The 19466-nt window shown below is 46.1% G+C and overlaps 1 protein-coding gene across 1 annotated transcript in view; it reads left to right on the plus strand.

Moving 5' to 3' along the window:
• Nucleotides 1-11145, plus strand: part of LOC146189059 (uncharacterized) — a 55330-nt gene extending 44185 nt beyond the window's left edge. Inside the window, exons 10-13 of the mRNA XM_084605173.1 lie at nucleotides 5031-5175; nucleotides 6237-6404; nucleotides 10101-10262; nucleotides 10978-11145. Of these exons, the coding sequence (XP_084461299.1) occupies nucleotides 5031-5175; nucleotides 6237-6404; nucleotides 10101-10262; nucleotides 10978-11145 (643 nt within the window). The remainder of the gene's footprint in view (nucleotides 1-5030; nucleotides 5176-6236; nucleotides 6405-10100; nucleotides 10263-10977) is intronic.
• The last annotated feature ends 8321 nt before the right edge of the window (nucleotides 11146-19466 follow it).

The raw sequence follows: 19466 nt of genomic DNA on the forward strand, positions 1-19466 counted from the left end.
ATTACTGCTGCTACTACTAATAGTGTTTCTACTATACGATATACTATTCTATTAGGGTGGTCTCGCTGTCGAATGACACTGCCGAGCAGCGAAATGGTAACGGCGTACAATAGCGGTAATCACTACAGGTGTCGCAGTTGCTAGTAGAATCCTACGCCGACGCTCAATTATAAAACGGAAATAACCGATCTTAAAATGTGTATTCATGGTCACATAACTGCCTTGAGGAGGAGCTGATTACACAGTCACGAATGAACAGCTTACCGCAGGACCACTTGGTATGTCTCGTCCTTCTGCACTGGTATATGGTATGCACTGTTTATATAACATTGAATGGACATTCTTATCCTACCAGTTTTGTGATTATGTAACACTGTTCCCCGACATCGGTTTCGGCATACATTTCGGGAGTGAACATACAGTGATCATCTACCTTTATTCAAAGTCCATCACGCTGTTTAGGAATAACGCGCGCTATCAACGACACCTTCTAGAAGCCACTAATACAATATGTTGCTTTCAGTGTCATTGATGCAAAATTTATCGTCCTAATACGATGAATATTTAACGTCCGTAAGGGTACCAGGAATATCCAGACTGCGAAGACACCAAGGAATTCATACTTTTACTCCTAAGCAGGTGCCTCAGTATCGCATAAGTATTGCCCATGAACAGAACTGCCAAGCTCAATAGCTAGTGACGAACTTCAAAAAAGTATACTGATATGTCAACAGCCGTACAACAATAGCTTTTCCGGATGCAATTACATTTCGAGACCTCTTTGCCTTCTTCAGCCGAGTAACACATAGCTCCCCTAACCATGACCACACACCCTCCTTCGACGTCAAGAGAGCACTGCCTCTGGACATAAGAGAAACCGATCAACTAATTTCTTCAAATACGCACTAAGTGCTTTTCATCGTCATGAATAGACTCGCATGTGCCAATATCCAAATGCTACAATAAACTAAAGAAAAACCCGTCCTCTCAGCAAAAGTTCTTGTATACATTGTCGCCAGAATGGCATTCCAGGCTAACCCGAATACAACTCCACTTGTCGAAACGTTGGCTCGGCCTGCGAACTGAGGCTTCCCTCCCCCCCCCCCCCTCTACTCTTGTTCAGTGTTTTTTCATACTGAAATAGAGTATAGAAACATTATTGGAAGAAAGGCGGCAGACTTTGGTAGTGCGTCGATTACTACCGCCTGAAACTCTTAACCAGCGATGATGCTGAACAGATTCCTCGCTATAAGTACAAACTCAACCATTTCTGAACCTCCAAATGCTCCTCGTCAATAGACCTAGAAGATGTCAACTAGAAAATATACTCCCATTAAAGGTTTGGTTTGGTTTGTGGGGTTTAACATCGCAAAGCGACTAAGGCTATGAGAGACGCCGTAGTGGAGGTCTCCGGAAATTTCGACCACCTGGGGTTCTTCCCATAAAAGAGTGGAAAAGAAGACCCCATTGATAATATGCACTGATGCCACTTAGGATCTGCTGCAATCCAGCGACATTTCGGCGAGGTGTGGGTACTGTACTGGCAGGGCTGAGGTGACACATTTACCTGTAATAATCATTTGGCAGTGTTGTTTAATTTTAAGCATCATCTACTGCACGAAAATGCTTCGGAGCGTTCCGCAGCCAGTCGAATCGTCAAAATTTACCTTGAAACCATAAATGAGAGAACAAAATTTCTCCAAGACCTACCGAAAGCACCTGCTATCGCACCTTCCACTGCCTGCCAACTAACAATCAGCGCACCGACTATTCGGATATGGCTAGTATCAATGGCTGTTTTTCAACACCATTTTAAGCATCGTCGTTCTTTAACACAGCTGGCATTACGGGCTTTTTAATTAAGAGGACAGCACTGAAAGCCGAATTTATTAAGCACTGATAAAACACCTAAGGCACCTGCTGTTTTTCATAGCTGGCATGCGGCCTCCTCACAGTGATTGGGGCGCACGGACCGATTTTGTGATCCTTGTTTGCTCATGCTCGGTATCGCGAAAAGAGCCTTGGCACTTTCTTTGTGGAGCAAAATGTCCCAAGACAAGTATGGAATAATCGCAGACAGACACTACTGTTTCCGTATTATTCCAACCTTCTCCAGTGTGCCTTGGCTTGTTTATCTAGGGTGTCTGCGCCGGCTATCAACTGAGCACTGCCGAATGCAACGGGCATTCGAGGTCGGCCGACTGCCAAGCACGCTTGCTGTTTTCGTCGGCACTGAACTGCTTAGTTCTTTTGCGGGCGTGAGCCCAATTAAGAGTTTATTTAAGAGAAACACAAGAATCTTCAGTTGTCGCCTACGGCCTTGTAACTAACACGTGACAATACCGAAACCTGCACCTCATCACGTAGCTCCAGCCAATCTTCACACCCCGGAGCGTTCAAACATAGATTAGCCCTCTCTTCTTCTTAAGAACAGCGTTCGCTTGAACCCGCCAAGTCCATCTGTCTTTCCTGTCTTCCCTGCGAAGCGAGGAAATATATTCTACAATCTTCCCTAATACAAAATACTGGTTACCTTAGTCATCCATGCTCGTAATATCGGCCAAATGTGCAAAATACAACTTCCGCTCCCTCTGCGGGACCATTCGCACTTCGTCAAGAATGGACGCAACTGTCAACGCCGGGAATAAGGACTGCAAGATTTCTACGTCCAAGCAAACCACCAGCGTGATATTTCTCAATGATCGGAATAAATCTACATTTCAACTTACCCACATCATAGCCGGTGGAAAGTGAACAACAGAAATAACCGATTAACTAACCAGCTATACCCAAGCCATAGCTTGCTATGTCCCCGATTACTACGTTGAAAACTTCATTCCGTGCCCGACGCTGTCACGACAAACAGAAAAACTACGTTTACTGTCGATCCTGCTCAAGCACTCCTGCAAACCAGAAAAAGGAGCCACTTTGAAACTAGTGGACTAATAGGCTTTATGAACAAAACTATCACCGCCATGTTCACCACGTATGTGGGTGCCATCTTCCTCGCAGTCTTCTTCGGTACAACACCGCGGTGCACAAGACCACCCAATAAAAACGTTTAGGCTACTCAACGTCTGGGAGGTATCAAACCCGACACCAGGCTGCCGAACATCACAACCTGAGCCTACCTGGACATCCCGCCTACCTACAGGACGGATAATATCGTTTACTTGGCCAACTGCGAAATACAGAAAACAGCCAACCAAAGCTATGCTCTTTTGAAGACGCCACACGAACGCCACCAGCTCAAGTATCCTCGTGCGTTTAAACAGCGTACAGCAGAGAGCGAAAGATATTTCGGTTATTTGACAACCGCTGATAACATTAGCTACACTGTTGCCACCGGGTCGGTGTTGCATCCTTGCAGGGCGCAAGTCACTCCGAAAATATGCGGATGATCTAGGGTCAGTGTCATGGCAGCGCCGGCGTTGTTAGCGAGGAAACATAGGTATGGCTCTGGTAGGGGCTAGAAGGCAGCTGCTATGGCCAGACGCTGATTGATCGTAGTGTTGCACAACGTCACGTGTCCGCGGTAATTGGTCGATTCGGCAGAAGCTGCCAACTCAGCCTTATCCATACACGTGTAACAGCGCAGAGATCCAAACCCTCCAGGACAAATTTAGTTGAGTGCGCTACCTTTAGACCACGCAGACCATTTGGTACGGTTTCTTAAACGGAGCTTTATTTTGTTGTCTGCTGTTGTTAACATAATATTGTAGCTTACGACTACACGCTAACGAGGAGTGGGAGGACATAGAAGCAGAAATTATGATATTGATGAATAAACAAATGGCAAGGTTTGTGTGTACAAAATATCGCAGGGGGAGCAGCGGACGCGATCCGTTTACGCAGCCACGTCATCACGTAAAGGCGAAGCTTAAGTGTATTACCTACCAATTTGTGAAGCTTCCCGCTGCCAGCCTGTTTGCAGTAACCACCAAGTGACAATATTCACTTCACTTTTTTTTTCTTTAAGATTCAGCCATGTCATCGAGCGGAATGCTCTTAACAGGAGTGAATATTAGCAGTTTGGAAGCAGCAGGGGTTTGGTGGCTCTCTTCTAGGCGGCTTGGTTGCTTAGTGACGTTTAAAGCTGAATACCTTATTGCGCGCTGCTGTGAACTGTATGGGGAACTGTGACCCCGTCGGGCCTAACCGCCTTTTGTCGCAGTTCCTTCTTTCATTTTTTGAAAGAGAAATAAAGAACATCTGAATATGCAACAAGATTATGAATTTTTGGGAAAGCAATTGTTCCTGTTTATGCTGTCTTAAATACGTTTATTCCTACTTACTGTTGCTTTTATTTCTGAAAGAAAATCCCACCGTCGTCATATTTCTTTCTTAGCTCGATAGATCTTTATCCCTACTCAGCACTGCAGTTAAGCATGAAAGTGCTTTTTAATAGTACAATGCTCGTTATTACGAAACATGCGCTGACTGCACTCCAGTTTAGCCAAAAGTTTCACGTTGGCCTGAGTTCGTAGCTTACACTGGCCATAGTGTGCCGTATTTTCCGATACTTCCCCCTGTGAGTAATCTCGAATAAAACGCTGTGGCTGTTCTTTAGCTCTGGACTTTTCGCTGTTATACATTTTCTGAACTTTATTTTGCCGTCTTTCGGACCATGCATAATTTTTTTTTTTTCAAATTTCACAAGTCACGTTTGTTGCTTTAATTATTACATTTTAGAAATTACATTTTTTCTTAGCGATGGGTTCCATGCAGAGTGACCATAACTCACTGCCCTCTATTTTATGCAAGTTGGTAAAGGCGATTCAGAAAATGGTTGCAACGGTGACACATGACCGATTCTAAATATGCAAGACAGCGCCACTGACAAAGCTGGGTTTCTGTTCACTCCGATATATTGGGAGTGACTCCCTGCCCGTGCACTTCAATTTAACTTAGCTGAATTGATATCTTTTAGAAATGCAATAACTATGGCATAATTCAATATCATCGTTTGTATCCTGTGCATATTTGACCGGACACGAGGTTACAGCAGAAAATCTTCTTAAACCACGCAGGGAAGCCGACATAGTAGGAATCAGCACGAGCAACAGCACTGATGAGCCGAACATCCTGATGGCCCGTGTTCTGAATACGGCCCCTTATCTGGCCGCCTCTCCGCCCAATCCGATCAGCCCGCCTGGTCCGGAAACGCGAGGCATGGTGAGGATGCCAGACTGCTTTAAAAACCACAGAAAACTTTCTACTCGCTTCTGCTTCGCAGTGGTGCTCAAGGCACTCGTAACCATTCATAGACTAAACTTACTTTCCATGCGTATAATTACGGTTCGAACAGCCGAACTGTGCAATCTAGACCAATAGCCAAGGCGTTATGTAATGAGATTTCCCCGGCCTACGTAAACGGTGACATACACGTGGTTATCTGATTGGTGTTTTGCATGCTGCGGCTCATCACAGTACACCAACGCGGAAGCCGAACGTAGCTTAACGATCCGGCATCTGCTAATGACATAAAACGCGTGAAGCACTGTTAACTTTGTGCTATGATCTGTATTCTGCCTCTCACATCAATATACCTTCACACTTAAGTCCTCGGTGTCAAGTGTGGGCAAAATTGGCAGCTACAGAAATCGAGAACTGTTCACACATAACCAGTCACACCACCGACAAGGTCGCGAAACGTTGCATGACGATCAGCTACGGAGGCCGAAATCTACCACCTGTTCACTTGCTCTTGAATTCGAAGGCTTAAGTGCGGCCGCTTCCTCAATCGACACGACACTTGTCCTTCCCTCAGCAAAACAAAAAGGCACATGACAGCGTTATGTTCGTCGCTTCTTTCTACCCACATCTTGGTGTGCCGCAAGAATTGTCAGAAGATGAAAGAAACTATACTGACAAAAGATCAATTTTTTACTCTTCTCAGCACCATGTCCCAGTCAAAAAAAACTACAGAACTGTGCCAAAAAATACGACAAAATATCCTGTAATTCTGTCGTAACCATCAGATTTTTCTGTAGTTCTGTAGTACTTTTCTGTAGTTGTGTAGTTTTTCTGTAGTATATTTCTATTTGTAGTTCCGTAGCACTTTTCTGTTGTAACTACAGAAATTTCTGATGTTACTGCAGAATGTTCTAGTGTCAAAACAGGTTTCCCGTCAAAAACCGCACATAAATTCTGTCGTAACATCAGAAGATGTTCTGTAGTTTTTTTCCGACTGGGGTGCTAAATTCTATGGTTTCCGCAATCCCTTTACAACGCAGCTGGACATCCTGGCGGAGTTCCCGCACTGGAAGCAGGTACTGGGCCGGAAGCAGCTCTGTTTCTCTCTCACCACGGCCATCAACTACGCGTACACCAGTGTCGACGGCATCGACTTCATCCGGCCGGTGCGCAGAAACGAGGACGTGCAGCGGTACAGCCGAAGGCGGGTCAGTGACCCCGCGTCCGCCTGAATGCGAATGGCCCGGCGCTTGCGCTGTTAGGCTGAGAATCAGTGTATATATGGCGCTGTCGATGATACGCACGCGAGCCCTTATCAACGCTGTTCCTGAAATCTGGCTGATGCATCGCGACCACCAACAAATGAGTCTCTCTGACCATGCTGGCATGTGAAAGGAAGCCCTGAATGCGTTTTACGCATTCCATTGCTATATCCACTTGACTTAGTTTAGTTTCGTGTATGCTGTTTAACGTCTCAAAGCGAATGAGGCTATGAGAGACGCAGTAGTGAAGGGCTCCAGAAATTTAGACCACCTGGGGCTCTTTCACATACACTCAATCACGCAGTTTTTAGGATCCGTCTAGTTAATCCCTCTGTATAGCCATTCCGTCGAATACGGTCACTTTTTGTGGTTTCTTTAGTTGTGATTAGGAATTCGTGCATTTTGCATTCATGATCTCTATCGGCAGTAAACTGTCTTTCAATCTATATCGAATGTCGATATTCCCTATTGATATACTGGGGATAACTTTACGCCCATCTGCTGCCAGCGGAGCTATACAATAAAACGTTCCACTAGTTTGCATGAGCGGCCATCGATATTGTAGAAAGCTGCAAAACGCACCTCATCCTTTTTGGTCCCATTGTATCTCCGGCGTTCTCGTAAGTTCACGCTGCGCTACAACTCACAACCAGAACAACGCGACTTGGAAAGAACAACGGCAGAAATCTAGTTGCCCCGGCACATCGCACCTGTTTAACTTTAGCCCGCGAGAAGCTATGCCTCTATGCCTAATTTGCTAGCTCGTGTTGAAAGCTTCTCTCTTCTCTCCCTGCATCTCCAATGCCACTGCTAAAAAGGCGAAGGGGGTGGAGTTCTGTGCAGCGGGGCTAGGCGAAAGATTTTTGCGAAAGAACTCTTCGGTCCTTTTCTGGTTCATGCACATCGAAGACGGTTACCTGTAACCACAGGTGCCTTCCGGTGCGCAACGCAGAAAACAAGAGTTGTGACATGGCGTAACAGACACGGAGAAGCTCTGGTGAGATGACACGCACTACAGGGCAGCCTAGTTACAACAGGCAGTTAGCTATAACGACGTCAGATGTAAAGAGTGTCCCATATGCGATACCAGTAGATAGTTATTGAGCCATATCGTGGAAACAAATTGTGCTTGATGGAAAATGTTATTGCTGTGCGGAAGTCAGCAATCTTCTAGCTAGGGCGTATAGCCTTGCAATAGATTTCTAACCCTGTTTTGTAGTTTTGTTTCATCAGCATCTCATCCAAAAAACTAGATGCACCATAATGCTTATTTTTTGTGTTAAACTGATGTTTACGGTGCGACAGCATCAGTGAGGAATTGGAACGGGAAGCGATGTTTTCGAAAGAAACGAAGCTTTTTATAATACGACTGCAATTACAATGTTCACTTCAGCGAACTGCTTTAGGTGCCAACCACACCGATCGTTACTTTGAAATTCGAAAATACCTAACTAGGGCAAACTTTTTGCTAATTCATTAATTGTGCAAATTTTAACGAAGTGCTACCCAGTGCCTAGTGGACAAGTGTGCTATAGGAATTTTTTTCTCTTCATAGCTCTCAACCTCGCGAACGAGCATTGGGCAAAGCGGCCAGGGTATTTGTTGGCAAAGTAATTATTATTGTTAGCATGACAGAGAACTAATGTGCTTTAGGATTGTTTTCTTTACCAGTAAACGTTCTCAACACTCAACAAAAAACCGTTCCCCCTTTTTGCGTACGATGAACAAACTTTACGCCGATTACATTACCAGCACAACGCCAAATACAGATCTCGCTTCTTCCTGAAAGCGGCGCGATCGCTTGCAGAAAGACCAAGCGTATGCAGTGTCTCTTTCCTCTTCATCTCTTCGATTTTCTCTACGGTTAATATTGCACCATAACACGATTTCAAATCGACATGACACGGGAGAAGGCAGCGCACGAAGAGAAGTTCATAACCAGACACCGCGCCTTTCTCTGCGCCGCCAGTGAAATGCTTCACAGTCCTATGAGTTTCAGCGCCCCGTACGCTTTACATCGCTCAAGGCAGGATCCTCGCCCCAACGGTCCACGCCCAATACGGCAAACATCTCAGTTCTAGTATTCTATGTGGTAGGGCTATTCCCGCAATGTTGCTACACAAAGTAAAGTATGTCTGGCATCATCTACAGTTTCGGCTTCAGTCGTGCCTTTACACTGAATTACTAGCTTAAAACTCGCCAACTACGCAAGAACTACACCACTCTAGACGTAAACGGACGAATGATTTACATTATCAAACCCTCAGTGCATTGCTAAAGCGCACAGAAGCCGGCGGGAGACCGCTGCCACACAAATTGTTGGGCACCTTTATATTTCGTCCAGCACTGGCATCTAAATGTTTCGGTACTTTTTTTTATTTCCTATTAAGCTGGCCTTAGCACGCGCTTTATAATAACGTTTTATATTGTAACTTGCGCTTTACGTTGGGCAATTGCAGAAGAGATGAGGTCAACGCTAACGACGAATGTATCACTGCGACACACGTTACCTGTTAATCCAACAGCGCAGCAGTAATTGCACTAGTGTCTCGAGAGCGATGGCCCGCTAACGGCCGACGAGAGCAGCGTAATAGCATTTGTTCTATATGAAACAAGAACAATGGAAAGTGATAAAGAAACGACGACATGCAACCTGCAGCGCAAGTGATGGGCAGTTCATTTATTTATTTATTTATTTATTTATTTATTTATTTATTTATTTATTTATTTATTTATTTATTTATTTATTTATTTATTTATTTATTTATTTATTTATTTATTTATTTATTTATTTATTTTAAGATCACGGGCTTCAGAGATCAGCCGTTTCTTTCAGCTGCGAAGTAACGTATTCAGTTTTTGCTCTGAAATGAGCTTACGAGAAATACCTACACTCTGAACACAAATAAGCTCATAAGGGAATGAACATATGGAATACCATAGCCTGTAGGCAACTCCCTTGTAGGGCCATGGCATTGCCTCCAAACTCTGGGAAAGATTTTCATCGCTAGAAATACGGAGTACCTGCGGTCGGCCCCGGAAGTTCACTTTCACTTACAAAATAGACGAAGCATTGTAGCAATGATCAAAATGTTAACTGAACTTCCAATGTCTACCAATTTCTAGTCGTGAAAGCCTAGTGCAGCCGTTAAAAGCCACGTTCCATTACTAACTGCATGAAACAATTGTGATTTGAGCTGAGAATACGCTTCTGTTGCCATTACTATAGCAATTCGTGCATTTAGTGGTAAAACTTTACCCAATGGCTTCTAGAGAATCTCGTGCCCCTACAAGGAGTACGCTAAAGGACATGCTACTCTTTACTCTCTTTTAGAATTTTACTCCTTATAGTGCACTCCGTTGCAGCAGCTAGCCACGTAATTAGCCACTTCTTGACATTGCTTCGGAACTAAAGCCGACGGAAGGAGCACACGCGACAAGGTCAGCAAAACCGATATGTGTTTTAACGCAGGTCTCTCTAAGTCGCAGCGCCATGTCTGGGACGGCCCACAATCTCGAACCTGATAAATCACTTGTATAGATATTATCTGCTGAATCGGCTCTCCTGGCTGTTTAACAACAGCGAACTGGCGCACGCTTTTTTTTTAGTTTTTGAGAATATGAAACTGCCCGCCTGTGCAGTTCACCTTCCACAACGCCACGGAAAAATACCCGGTGGAAAAGAATTCTATGGTCTACTACTACGACAACATAACACACACCCACTACTGGCGCCACCCCGGTCCTACAAGTCAGCTGCTCAGGTTCTTCGCCTACGACGATGCCGTGACGCTCAAGTACAAGGTGCGTGACGTCATTGATCCATAAATAATTCGACTTGTTCATGGGACGTAAATTTCTAGGAGCATAACTTCGCGCTAAAGGATACATAAAAGGAAGAAACTGGAGGACTCACGCCACATTTGACTCTAATGTCTAGTATTGGTAAGAGCATTTATTCTTAACGGTCTTGCGCAACCGCGGGTATAGTGGCGCCCCCAGCTGCAGTCGCGACACACAATGGCATTAAAAACCAACGACGTTAAAAAAACAAATAACTGGAAAAAAATGTTACATCAGTAAGCAAGATGAAAAGACGAAAATGCAAAATAAGAGGCGCCTACTATGAGACGACTAAACGATGCAAATTTAAAAATGTAGGGGAGAGCGCAAGATTTGGATGCTGTTTTTCAAGTGTGTGGTTTAAGCTGCTCCCCTGATGGGGGCTGGGACATGTAGGTCACCGCCGCTTGCGGCGGGGGCTAGCCTGCCACCGAATTTTTATCTTGTTGGCCGTCATTGCACCCGCCACCGCTGCGGTGGTGGACGACGGCTGCTGTTTCGGCGCGCGTCTTTCTCTCCCTCTTCCTTTTCTTTCTTCTCTATTTTCTCTTCTCTCTGCACGAGGGAACGCAGGTGGCTCAGCTACAGAGCCAGTAGCAGGCCCGTGCATTTTCCTTTCCTTCTTCCTACAGCCACAACAACAACAGTTCACATCGCATCGGATTGACCTTTCCAGGTGACGGAGCTGCTGAAGGCGTACCCGAGCGACCGCTGCATCGTCTTCGATGACCTGGGCGAGGACAGTCTCGAGGCGAACTTCGAAATCGGAGGTCGCACGTACGCGTTCGAGTCGTACGCAATGTTCCAAGCCGTCGTGGACGTCTTGACAGAGATTACTCCGTAGCCAGAAGCGTCCGCAACCCTAAAGAAGGCATGGCGGACGCACCGTTAAAATGTGTTTTGACGCCATATAGACTGCGATCCATCACCATGAATAAGCGTCGAGCACCGTCTTCTTGTCATCAGCAGCATCGACAATAATTAATCGTTCAACTACAAACACAGGGACAAGGACGACACTGCCACCACGACTGTTGTAAAGATTCAAATCATATAATTATTACCCATCTTTAGGTAGCCGTTACCATGTTCGCTTTCGTTGGGCTAGCCACGTGACAAAGGCTGTATTAGCCTCTGAAAGCGCTAGTAGTATAGCCCAGTGTTCAATCGCGCTGAATTTTATTGACCTAATTAGTAAAGGAATTACGTGTTGCCATGCTAGATTTACTTTGAAAAGTAACACGCATAAATACCTCTATAACACGGTATTTCATTACCAGACGCTGCGTCAAGTGTTCAACGTTCTACATAGCAAAAAATAAAGCATTTATGCGCTTTTTTACGAACCTAACCACGTTAATTTGTCGACCAGCTGTAATATTGCAGTTGAACTGGTTCACATATTCATAGCAATAATTAGGAAAATTTAAAAGTGTAACTGTTCCTACTTCAGCCATCATCGGTCTTACTGCATGTGTCTGGTCAGCGCGTCCATTATTAAACATTGCATGATCTAGATATTATGTTTTAACTTGAATTATGTGGGCACCTTTGCCGTCACCCTTAAGTCATCTATATGCGGCCATAAAACGATGATGAACAATATGGAAGAGTTACATTAATGGTACATTGATGATCCATTCCTCTAAAACACTGGCGAAATAATCGGCGAAAAGATGGCGTAAGATGTCACAAGCTTCTGATTGGGTGTAGTGGGAGTAATAACGCGCTATTGGGTCATTATAATAGACGATAATTTGTATTGTTCTCATTTGACAGTTGCATTGTTTCTCCGTGTACCCTTAGTGTTCCTTAACTTTCGGTTAAGAAGCATTGTCTACAAAATGCATCATTTCAGCGTCATTGGTTGTGCTCTGCTCTGCTACTCGAGATAGATGCATATGTTGCGTGAATTTTGTTGCACTGTTTTTCTAATGAACTCCTTCGATAAAACACGGCTAACGAGTAGTGGAAACCGCCAGCAAAAATGATAAACAAAGGATTATTCAAAGCACAGCTAAGGGGTCGAAAGGAACTCAGTGTTTTCTTGTGTTCACCGAGAGGTTTTCATGGGTTTGTCGCTTAACTACGATATGAGAGGGCACAGGCGCTGCAGAAGAACTGGTGATGTGATCCAAAGGGATGTTGTGTATCGCCGACGACGAAATCAACATCAGAGTCATAGAGGCATACAGTGCCACCGGCCACTATTCGGTATCGCCGCAATCGCAGTGAATCAGGAAAAGGATTCTTGTCATTTGTTTGTTATTTTTTTAAGGAAAGCTCAAAATAGAACATAAACTTTGGCCGGTAATCCCTTGCTGCGCATGTGTTTCAAGTTGAAGTTATTGTTTGAGCAGGTTTACCCCAACTACTTTAACAACAATGAAATGCCCACAACAGATATAATAACGGCCCATTGCCAACTTATTAACTTATTTCCAATACTTACAGCGCCAGAAAGCATTATTGTACGGGGGGGCGGGGGGGGGGGGGGGTTATATAGATCGGATGAGGCGGATGTATGGAAGCTTAGGAAGATTATTAGATTATTATAACCTATAAAAATTATATAGCTACATGGTGTAGTAGAATACAGCAGTGTAGAGACCTACATTGGCTATTCAGTGCGAACTCGAAATGTTTAACGAACGGCTCTAGCGTAGACCTTGACAAGAAATTAGAATAACGCTCTTCCTTTGTTTCTCCTGACGCGGACGCTGGATTGATGATTAACTTTTTAATTTGCTTATTATCAGTTAAGTGGCCGTGCTGTACATGTTGATTTTGCATCGTACCTATAGTGAACTAGAATATATGCATCATGCATTCTAGTTATCTTTAGTAGTGCCTGCAGCTAACTAGGTCGCTGCCATTGCCTCCTACTGCTCTCCACTCCAGCGCCATGTATGCTCAAAGACACCGAGGATAAGTTCTCATACCTTAAGGCCTCTCTTTCTCGTAGCCTTAATGCGACCCTTTTGCACTCACCGCAAGCACTCCGGGCCTATGCTACATCGCACACCATATTGCCGTCGCCATCGCCAGTACTTCTTCCATGGAATTGTGTTCAGCTGAGCGAAAACAAACCTACTGACCTTCATTGACCAATGGCATCTTATGCGGCATCATCCCTTCGTGAAAGGATCGCAGAGTAGGACACCAACCTACCCCAAGGCTCAATAATTGCATATGTGTACGTGCCAGCATTGACGGATGTGAAACGACAACTGCAATTCATTGTCCTTGTAAGCCGGCGCTTAGTAGCACATCCAGATATCAATTTGCAGAACCTCCTCCTTATTTCTGTGCTGAGCTGGTTGCCGTCCAAGACGCGATTCGCTCTGTCTCCGGTACAACCTTACTGCCTGCATCCAAAATTGTCATCCGCACCGACGCCCTACAAGCAATACGTCTGCTTTGACGCGCCAGTCGCAGCCCAGAAATCTGCCAGAATATACATCGTTTGCCGTCACACACGTCACTGGTGGCAAGTCCGTGGCGCGGTAGAAACTCTCGAACATCTTCTACTGCACTGCGCCGCGCTAGCCGAACCACGTGAGTTGCTGGCGGCTTACAGAGCGCAGGGGGTAATCCCGGACAGCGTAGCTGTGCTCCTGTGGCCGCCGGGCTGTGCGCGCGTCCGCGAGCGAACACACGTGAGCCTGTGTGAATATATCGAACAGGCAGGCTTGATGGCCCGCCTATTTCACCTCGCCAGATAGTGCGCGCTGTGACTGAACGCTCCGCGTGTGCTATTTCCCACAATAACGGCCGATCACCCACGACAGCCGTTTGTGTTTTGTACAGTGTGCCAGTGCGTGCGTTGTGAACAGTTTCCTGGACGCAGAGCTATTGCGGAGGCCCGCCCGATGTGCCGAGTGCTCAGTGACCTGACATTTGCGAGTGGGCCTCAACCAAACTACTGTATACTGTACCATAGTGTATATATTTCTTTTCTTTTTACCTACCCTTTTCTTTCTCCCTATCACTCACCTCTTTGATTTCCTCTACATTCTCCTCGCTATCCCTTTATTTCCGCCGCCCCAGTTCAGGCGCTTCAGATATCAGATAGCAGATACCGGGGCTGGCAAACATCTTTTCTTTCCTTTTGTATATGCAATAAATAACCATTACCACCACCTGACGGCTCGCATCTCGCAAACCATTCGAATTGAGTGGGTCCCACGTGACCTACTCAGTTCGCAAACCTCTGCAGATTCTGCAACTCTACCTTCATCAATAACACGCTTCCTCACTATGAATAATGCCACTCTGTTTCTCACTAGAAAGGAGCACCTCCGCCGTCGCACACGTGCTCTCCCCAGCGGTCTTACCCGCGCAGAGGAGGTTGCGCTACGCAGGATCCGGGTCGGGTTGCCCTCACATGCGGCAGATATTCACCACTTGTGGGTTTGCCTGGCACTGAAGCCGACGAGAATTCGGTACCTGACGGCAGTAGGCCTTTCGCCGAACAACTCATCTTCATAAATTGCATGGACGCAAGGGCCGTATCATTTCTCTCTCTTGAACTTTATTAGAACACCAACCTTTTTTTCGTTCATTTAATACCCCTTTAAATTTTTTACATATTCTATTATGCCCTGAGGCAATAAAAAAACGTTAATACAAAAAAAAAAGTTTCCATACCTATACGTGCAAGCAAAGCTGCAAGAACCTTGCTTATTCACGCTGTTAATAAGCAAAAAAAAAGCTCGACTGCACTGAAGTTTGCTGAAGAGCGCAATTGGCGAAGGCCACTTTGCAAAACTGTTTTCACTAACTGCATCGTTATTGCATCCCTGCTACCATCATCATTATTACTACTATAATCAAACTTACATACACACACTGCCATCATTATCATTGTTACAGACTGTATCGTAATTGTCATCGCTACTATTATCGTCACGCCAGACAAGATTAAGTTCGATCGGTTTCTCACGAGCCTGGCGTGGTCTAGTGGTTTGCGCGTTCAGCTGGTGATCTAAAGGATAGTTGTTCGATTCTCTTAGGGTAATAAACTGGATTCCAAGGGAAGGAAAGCGTATCAGGGGGCGGCAGAAAGTTAGGTTGGTGGATGAGGTTAAGAAGTTCGCAGGGGTCAAGTGGATGCTGCTAGCACAAATATGGGAGAGGTCTTCGCCCTGCAGTGGGTATAGTCAGACTGATTCTAATGATGATGATGATGATGATCGATTCCCGGCGGAGACGCATTATGTCACAAAGATTTCCTGCGAAGGTTTCCACAGCCAATGAGCATCGAAATGGTTTAATCTTAAAAAGCGAGCGGTCATTTTCGTCTTTGCAGCATGCATTTCAGCCAGATTTCGTCCGCACAAAAACATTGGCAGTGCTAAGCTTAGTAACTTAGCACATGATGCAGCGCACATAGCCCTGCATGTCGCACGGCTGCAATAGCAAAGGCGAACCGATCTTGTTGTCGATACCCGCTGGCTGTGAGCACCGAGCACTGGCTAGCTTTTGTGACGGGCGTTTGGCAACACTGCGAGGTACCGCCGTTCCAACGGAGGGATGATGTTGCTGCTTTTCCCATCACAAAGACTTTGTAACTGCGACTCAGCAGTTCTGGACGCACCACATGGTGAACCTCCGAGTGGTGCCATGAAGTAGCAGCAGAGGCATCCTGTACGAAGTAACACGTTTGTGTTTCTGTTTAAGAAAAAGCTCCTCTTTCCCCAGTTCTCGCCCGCACCGCTGTTTCGGTCGGCGAGTGGTTTCTTTTGTAGCGTGAAGCTGCATCTCTTCAGGTTTAAAGGGGCCGCTTAAGACATACAGTGAGGCACGAAATGGAGGCATAGCAAGAATAGAGAAAACCAACACCTAGTAGGTCTAAACAGCGTTGTAAACGGGAAGTTTATTGCTTCCGCTTCGCTAAAGATCCACGTGTTCACGTCGCACACACCACCTACACCCTACTCTACGGGTAGGAAGGTATCAGTGAAAAGTGCCGGGCCCTCAAGACGAGTGTGCATGTTCTCCCGAAACCATAATCGCAAAGCGGAGGCGGTGGAGGCGCTGAAGCCTTTTCTTTGGTGCTGAAGCCGCGGGTGTTCTACCCCCCTCACTCATCTATCCTCCCACGAAAAAGCGATAACTGCGCGCTAACTTCTGCGCGGCCACCGCTAGGACTCTAAAATTCAATTGTAGCTAGATTTCCAACAGCGTTAACGGCCTCTCTGAGCGTGCTGCGTGGATGCTCTGGGAGAAGGACTCCTAAGCAACCGCCTTTGTCCCCTGCCAAGAAGTGGGCAACCACGGGGCGGTAAAACCGCAGCATTCGGCCAATCCAGACCTTTCGGCGGTTCACACTACCTGATGCTCTAGCCGCAAAGCTTAGCTCTATTCATCTTAAAATCAGCCGAACGACTCAACACAAAGAGAAGAGCACAATATGAAGCTAAACAAACAAATGAAATTAATTGAAAGCAGAAAGCAAACTATTTGCACTAAGATACGCACTCTCCAAGCCGTCCAAGCAAGCCAAAGCAGTCAAAGGGTGAAAACAATCGAAAGTCATCACAGTACCGGTAAGCTATCTAAAAAAGCGAATTACTTAATATGAAGGTTCACCAATGGCTTGGTCACTCTTCGCCGCAGAGCTTTTGAGTTTGTGCCAAACACTATGCAGGTAAAGTATGGCAGCCACCTTTTTGCGCCTGGCAACCACGTCAGCACCACGTCAGCTTACAGCAGCTGCCACCACTCCCACATAAGGCTGTTCGAGTAGCCGTTCGCCCGCGAGGTGAAAGAAGATTCGAGATGTCCCAACACCTCGACTCTGAAAGTCAGTGCACATCCAGCCCGAAATCCCACTGCCACAAGACTTCTTACTACCTATCCATCCAACCAACAATACTTTCACCAGGGAACAACACTTCCCAACAGCCGAGACTGGAGACGCTGACCTTCCTCACCATTGGAGACCAAAGCTACCAGTGTGCGGCGGCTTATATGGCACCCCCACTGGGGACTACGAGAGGAGTCGTCACAAACGCCTACGACAATGAGACGCCAACGGACCTTTACCAATACCTGGTCAGAAGAAATCCAGAGTATGACATACTAGCCGCCCGACGTATGAGAAAGACACACACTATCCTATCACATCAGACGCAACCGCATTACCGCGTTCCATCAAATACATGGGTGCCATCCACCGCTGCACCCCATGCAACGTTTATAGGTAGAAAAAAAAACACAACGTTCGCCTGTACCAACTGCAGACTGTCGGGTCACAGGCATGATGTATGCCCAAGCCCGAATACAAATCTGTGCCCCCACTGTGGAATGCAGCACTTCTTATGCACAAGACATTCCTTACAACTCCCAATCTACAACAGGTCCTGGTGAAATCGAACGAGGAGGCGACAAGGCAACAGCGGCTAAAGCAAAAATACAACAGCCCGTGCAGAAGCCACTGCTGTTCGACAACACATCGCCAGACTGGAAGCCAAGAATGAGTGATTTCTTCACTGCATCTCCCGTTCCCCCTTCCCTTGCTCCTTTCGCAACCCAGCCCCATCACCTTAACTCACCCACCGATCATACCTTGTCTAACAACTCAAACCCTAGTTCCCCACCTTATTCTCTAGCAATGCATGATGGCTGACACGAAACCACCTGCGAACTCCGCTCAGTGTATAACGCCCAGTCCCTCAACCCCTCACTCTATACATCATTTCCTTACGAACCCTACTTGAGTCATTTCTTGCTAGCTTTTATTGCAGGAACGTATCTTACATCAACAAGGAATGCGCACATTTAAAGAGGCGGAAAGCACCATAACGCAAGACTGCTGTTTTATCATAAATTCGATGTCTTAACCGAGCCGCTATAGCAATCTTGAGTCCCGGTTAATTTTTACTGAAGTCGCCTCCCAAGGCGCAAGAAGACAGTAGAGGTTACATATTCTCCGCTAATGTCCAGCGTGTGCCAAGAACATGCGCGCTATGAACATTGCATGCAGTCTGTCACCGAAATGCCGCTCACAGTGTACTCAGTATCAGGTCCTTCAAGCTGCTACAGACAAAGAGTCGTGCAATGACATTCTTATTTGCCTATTTAGATGACATTGGTATGTTAGACAAACACTAAATTACCCACCCGCTTGATCAACACGTTACTCATGCATACTATTGGATCTCGATATAATCCAAAAAGACATCCATCTTCAATAGCCTTATTCTTTTCTAAACCTTCTTCCGTCTTTATTCCCTAACCCCCATGCAGAGTAGCATGTCAGTGAACATTCACGCCGGCTAAGTTTCGTTAAAGAGTTTTCGTTTGATCTCGGCCGCTCGAAGCTGCGTTTCGATGGAGGCGAAACGAAGTGGCGCCCATGTGCTATGTGATGTCAATGCACGTTAAAGATCACCAGGTGGTCGAAATTACTCTCGAGCCCTCGACTACGGCACCTTTTTCTCTTTCCGCTTTCATTCCCACCTTCCTCCTTTCCCTTACGACACGGGTCAGGTGTCCAAGGAGCAAATGTGACAGATACCGCACCTTTCCTTTCCTTTCCTGTATACCAATTATTATAATTGTAGAAGGTTTATTTATCGACCTCGGCGGCTGCGTTTCGGTGGAGGCGAAACGAAGAGGTGTCCGTGTGCTGTGCGATGTCAGCGCATGGTAAAGATCCCCAGGTGGTTGAAATTACTCCGTAGCCCTCCACTATGGCTCCTCTTTCTCTCTTTCCACTTTCACTCCCACCTTCCTCCCTTCCCTTACGGCGTGGTTGAGGTGTCCACAGAGAGCAAGTGAGACAGTTACCACGCCTTTCCTTTCCTATAAATTGATCAATCAAGGTCTATTTATACATCGAGGGCGGTGTCGAGTCGGCTAGGAAGCGGGGCGATCAAGAACAGCACACGATCTGCGCAATAGTAATTCCACAGACTGCTGCTTCTTCAGCGTCCAGCGAAGGAGACCTTCTTCACAATTTCCCCAGAGAAAAAGGAGCCATCCTGGCGACTTAAAGGGATGAAGATACAGTGGGGTCGTAGAACGGCTTAATGCGCTGCACAAGCACAGTCTCACGGCCGTGGCGTCGCATATCGGAAGATGGCGTAAGCGCCTCAACAATGTAGTTCACTGGTGAAGTGCGCTCAACGACACGGTAGGGCCCATGGTACTTGGAGA

Source organism: Amblyomma maculatum, chromosome 5 (assembly GCF_055883805.1).
Source record: "Amblyomma maculatum isolate TAMU_Amacu chromosome 5, ASM5588380v1, whole genome shotgun sequence".
Lineage (NCBI taxonomy): Eukaryota > Metazoa > Arthropoda > Arachnida > Ixodida > Ixodidae > Amblyomma > Amblyomma maculatum.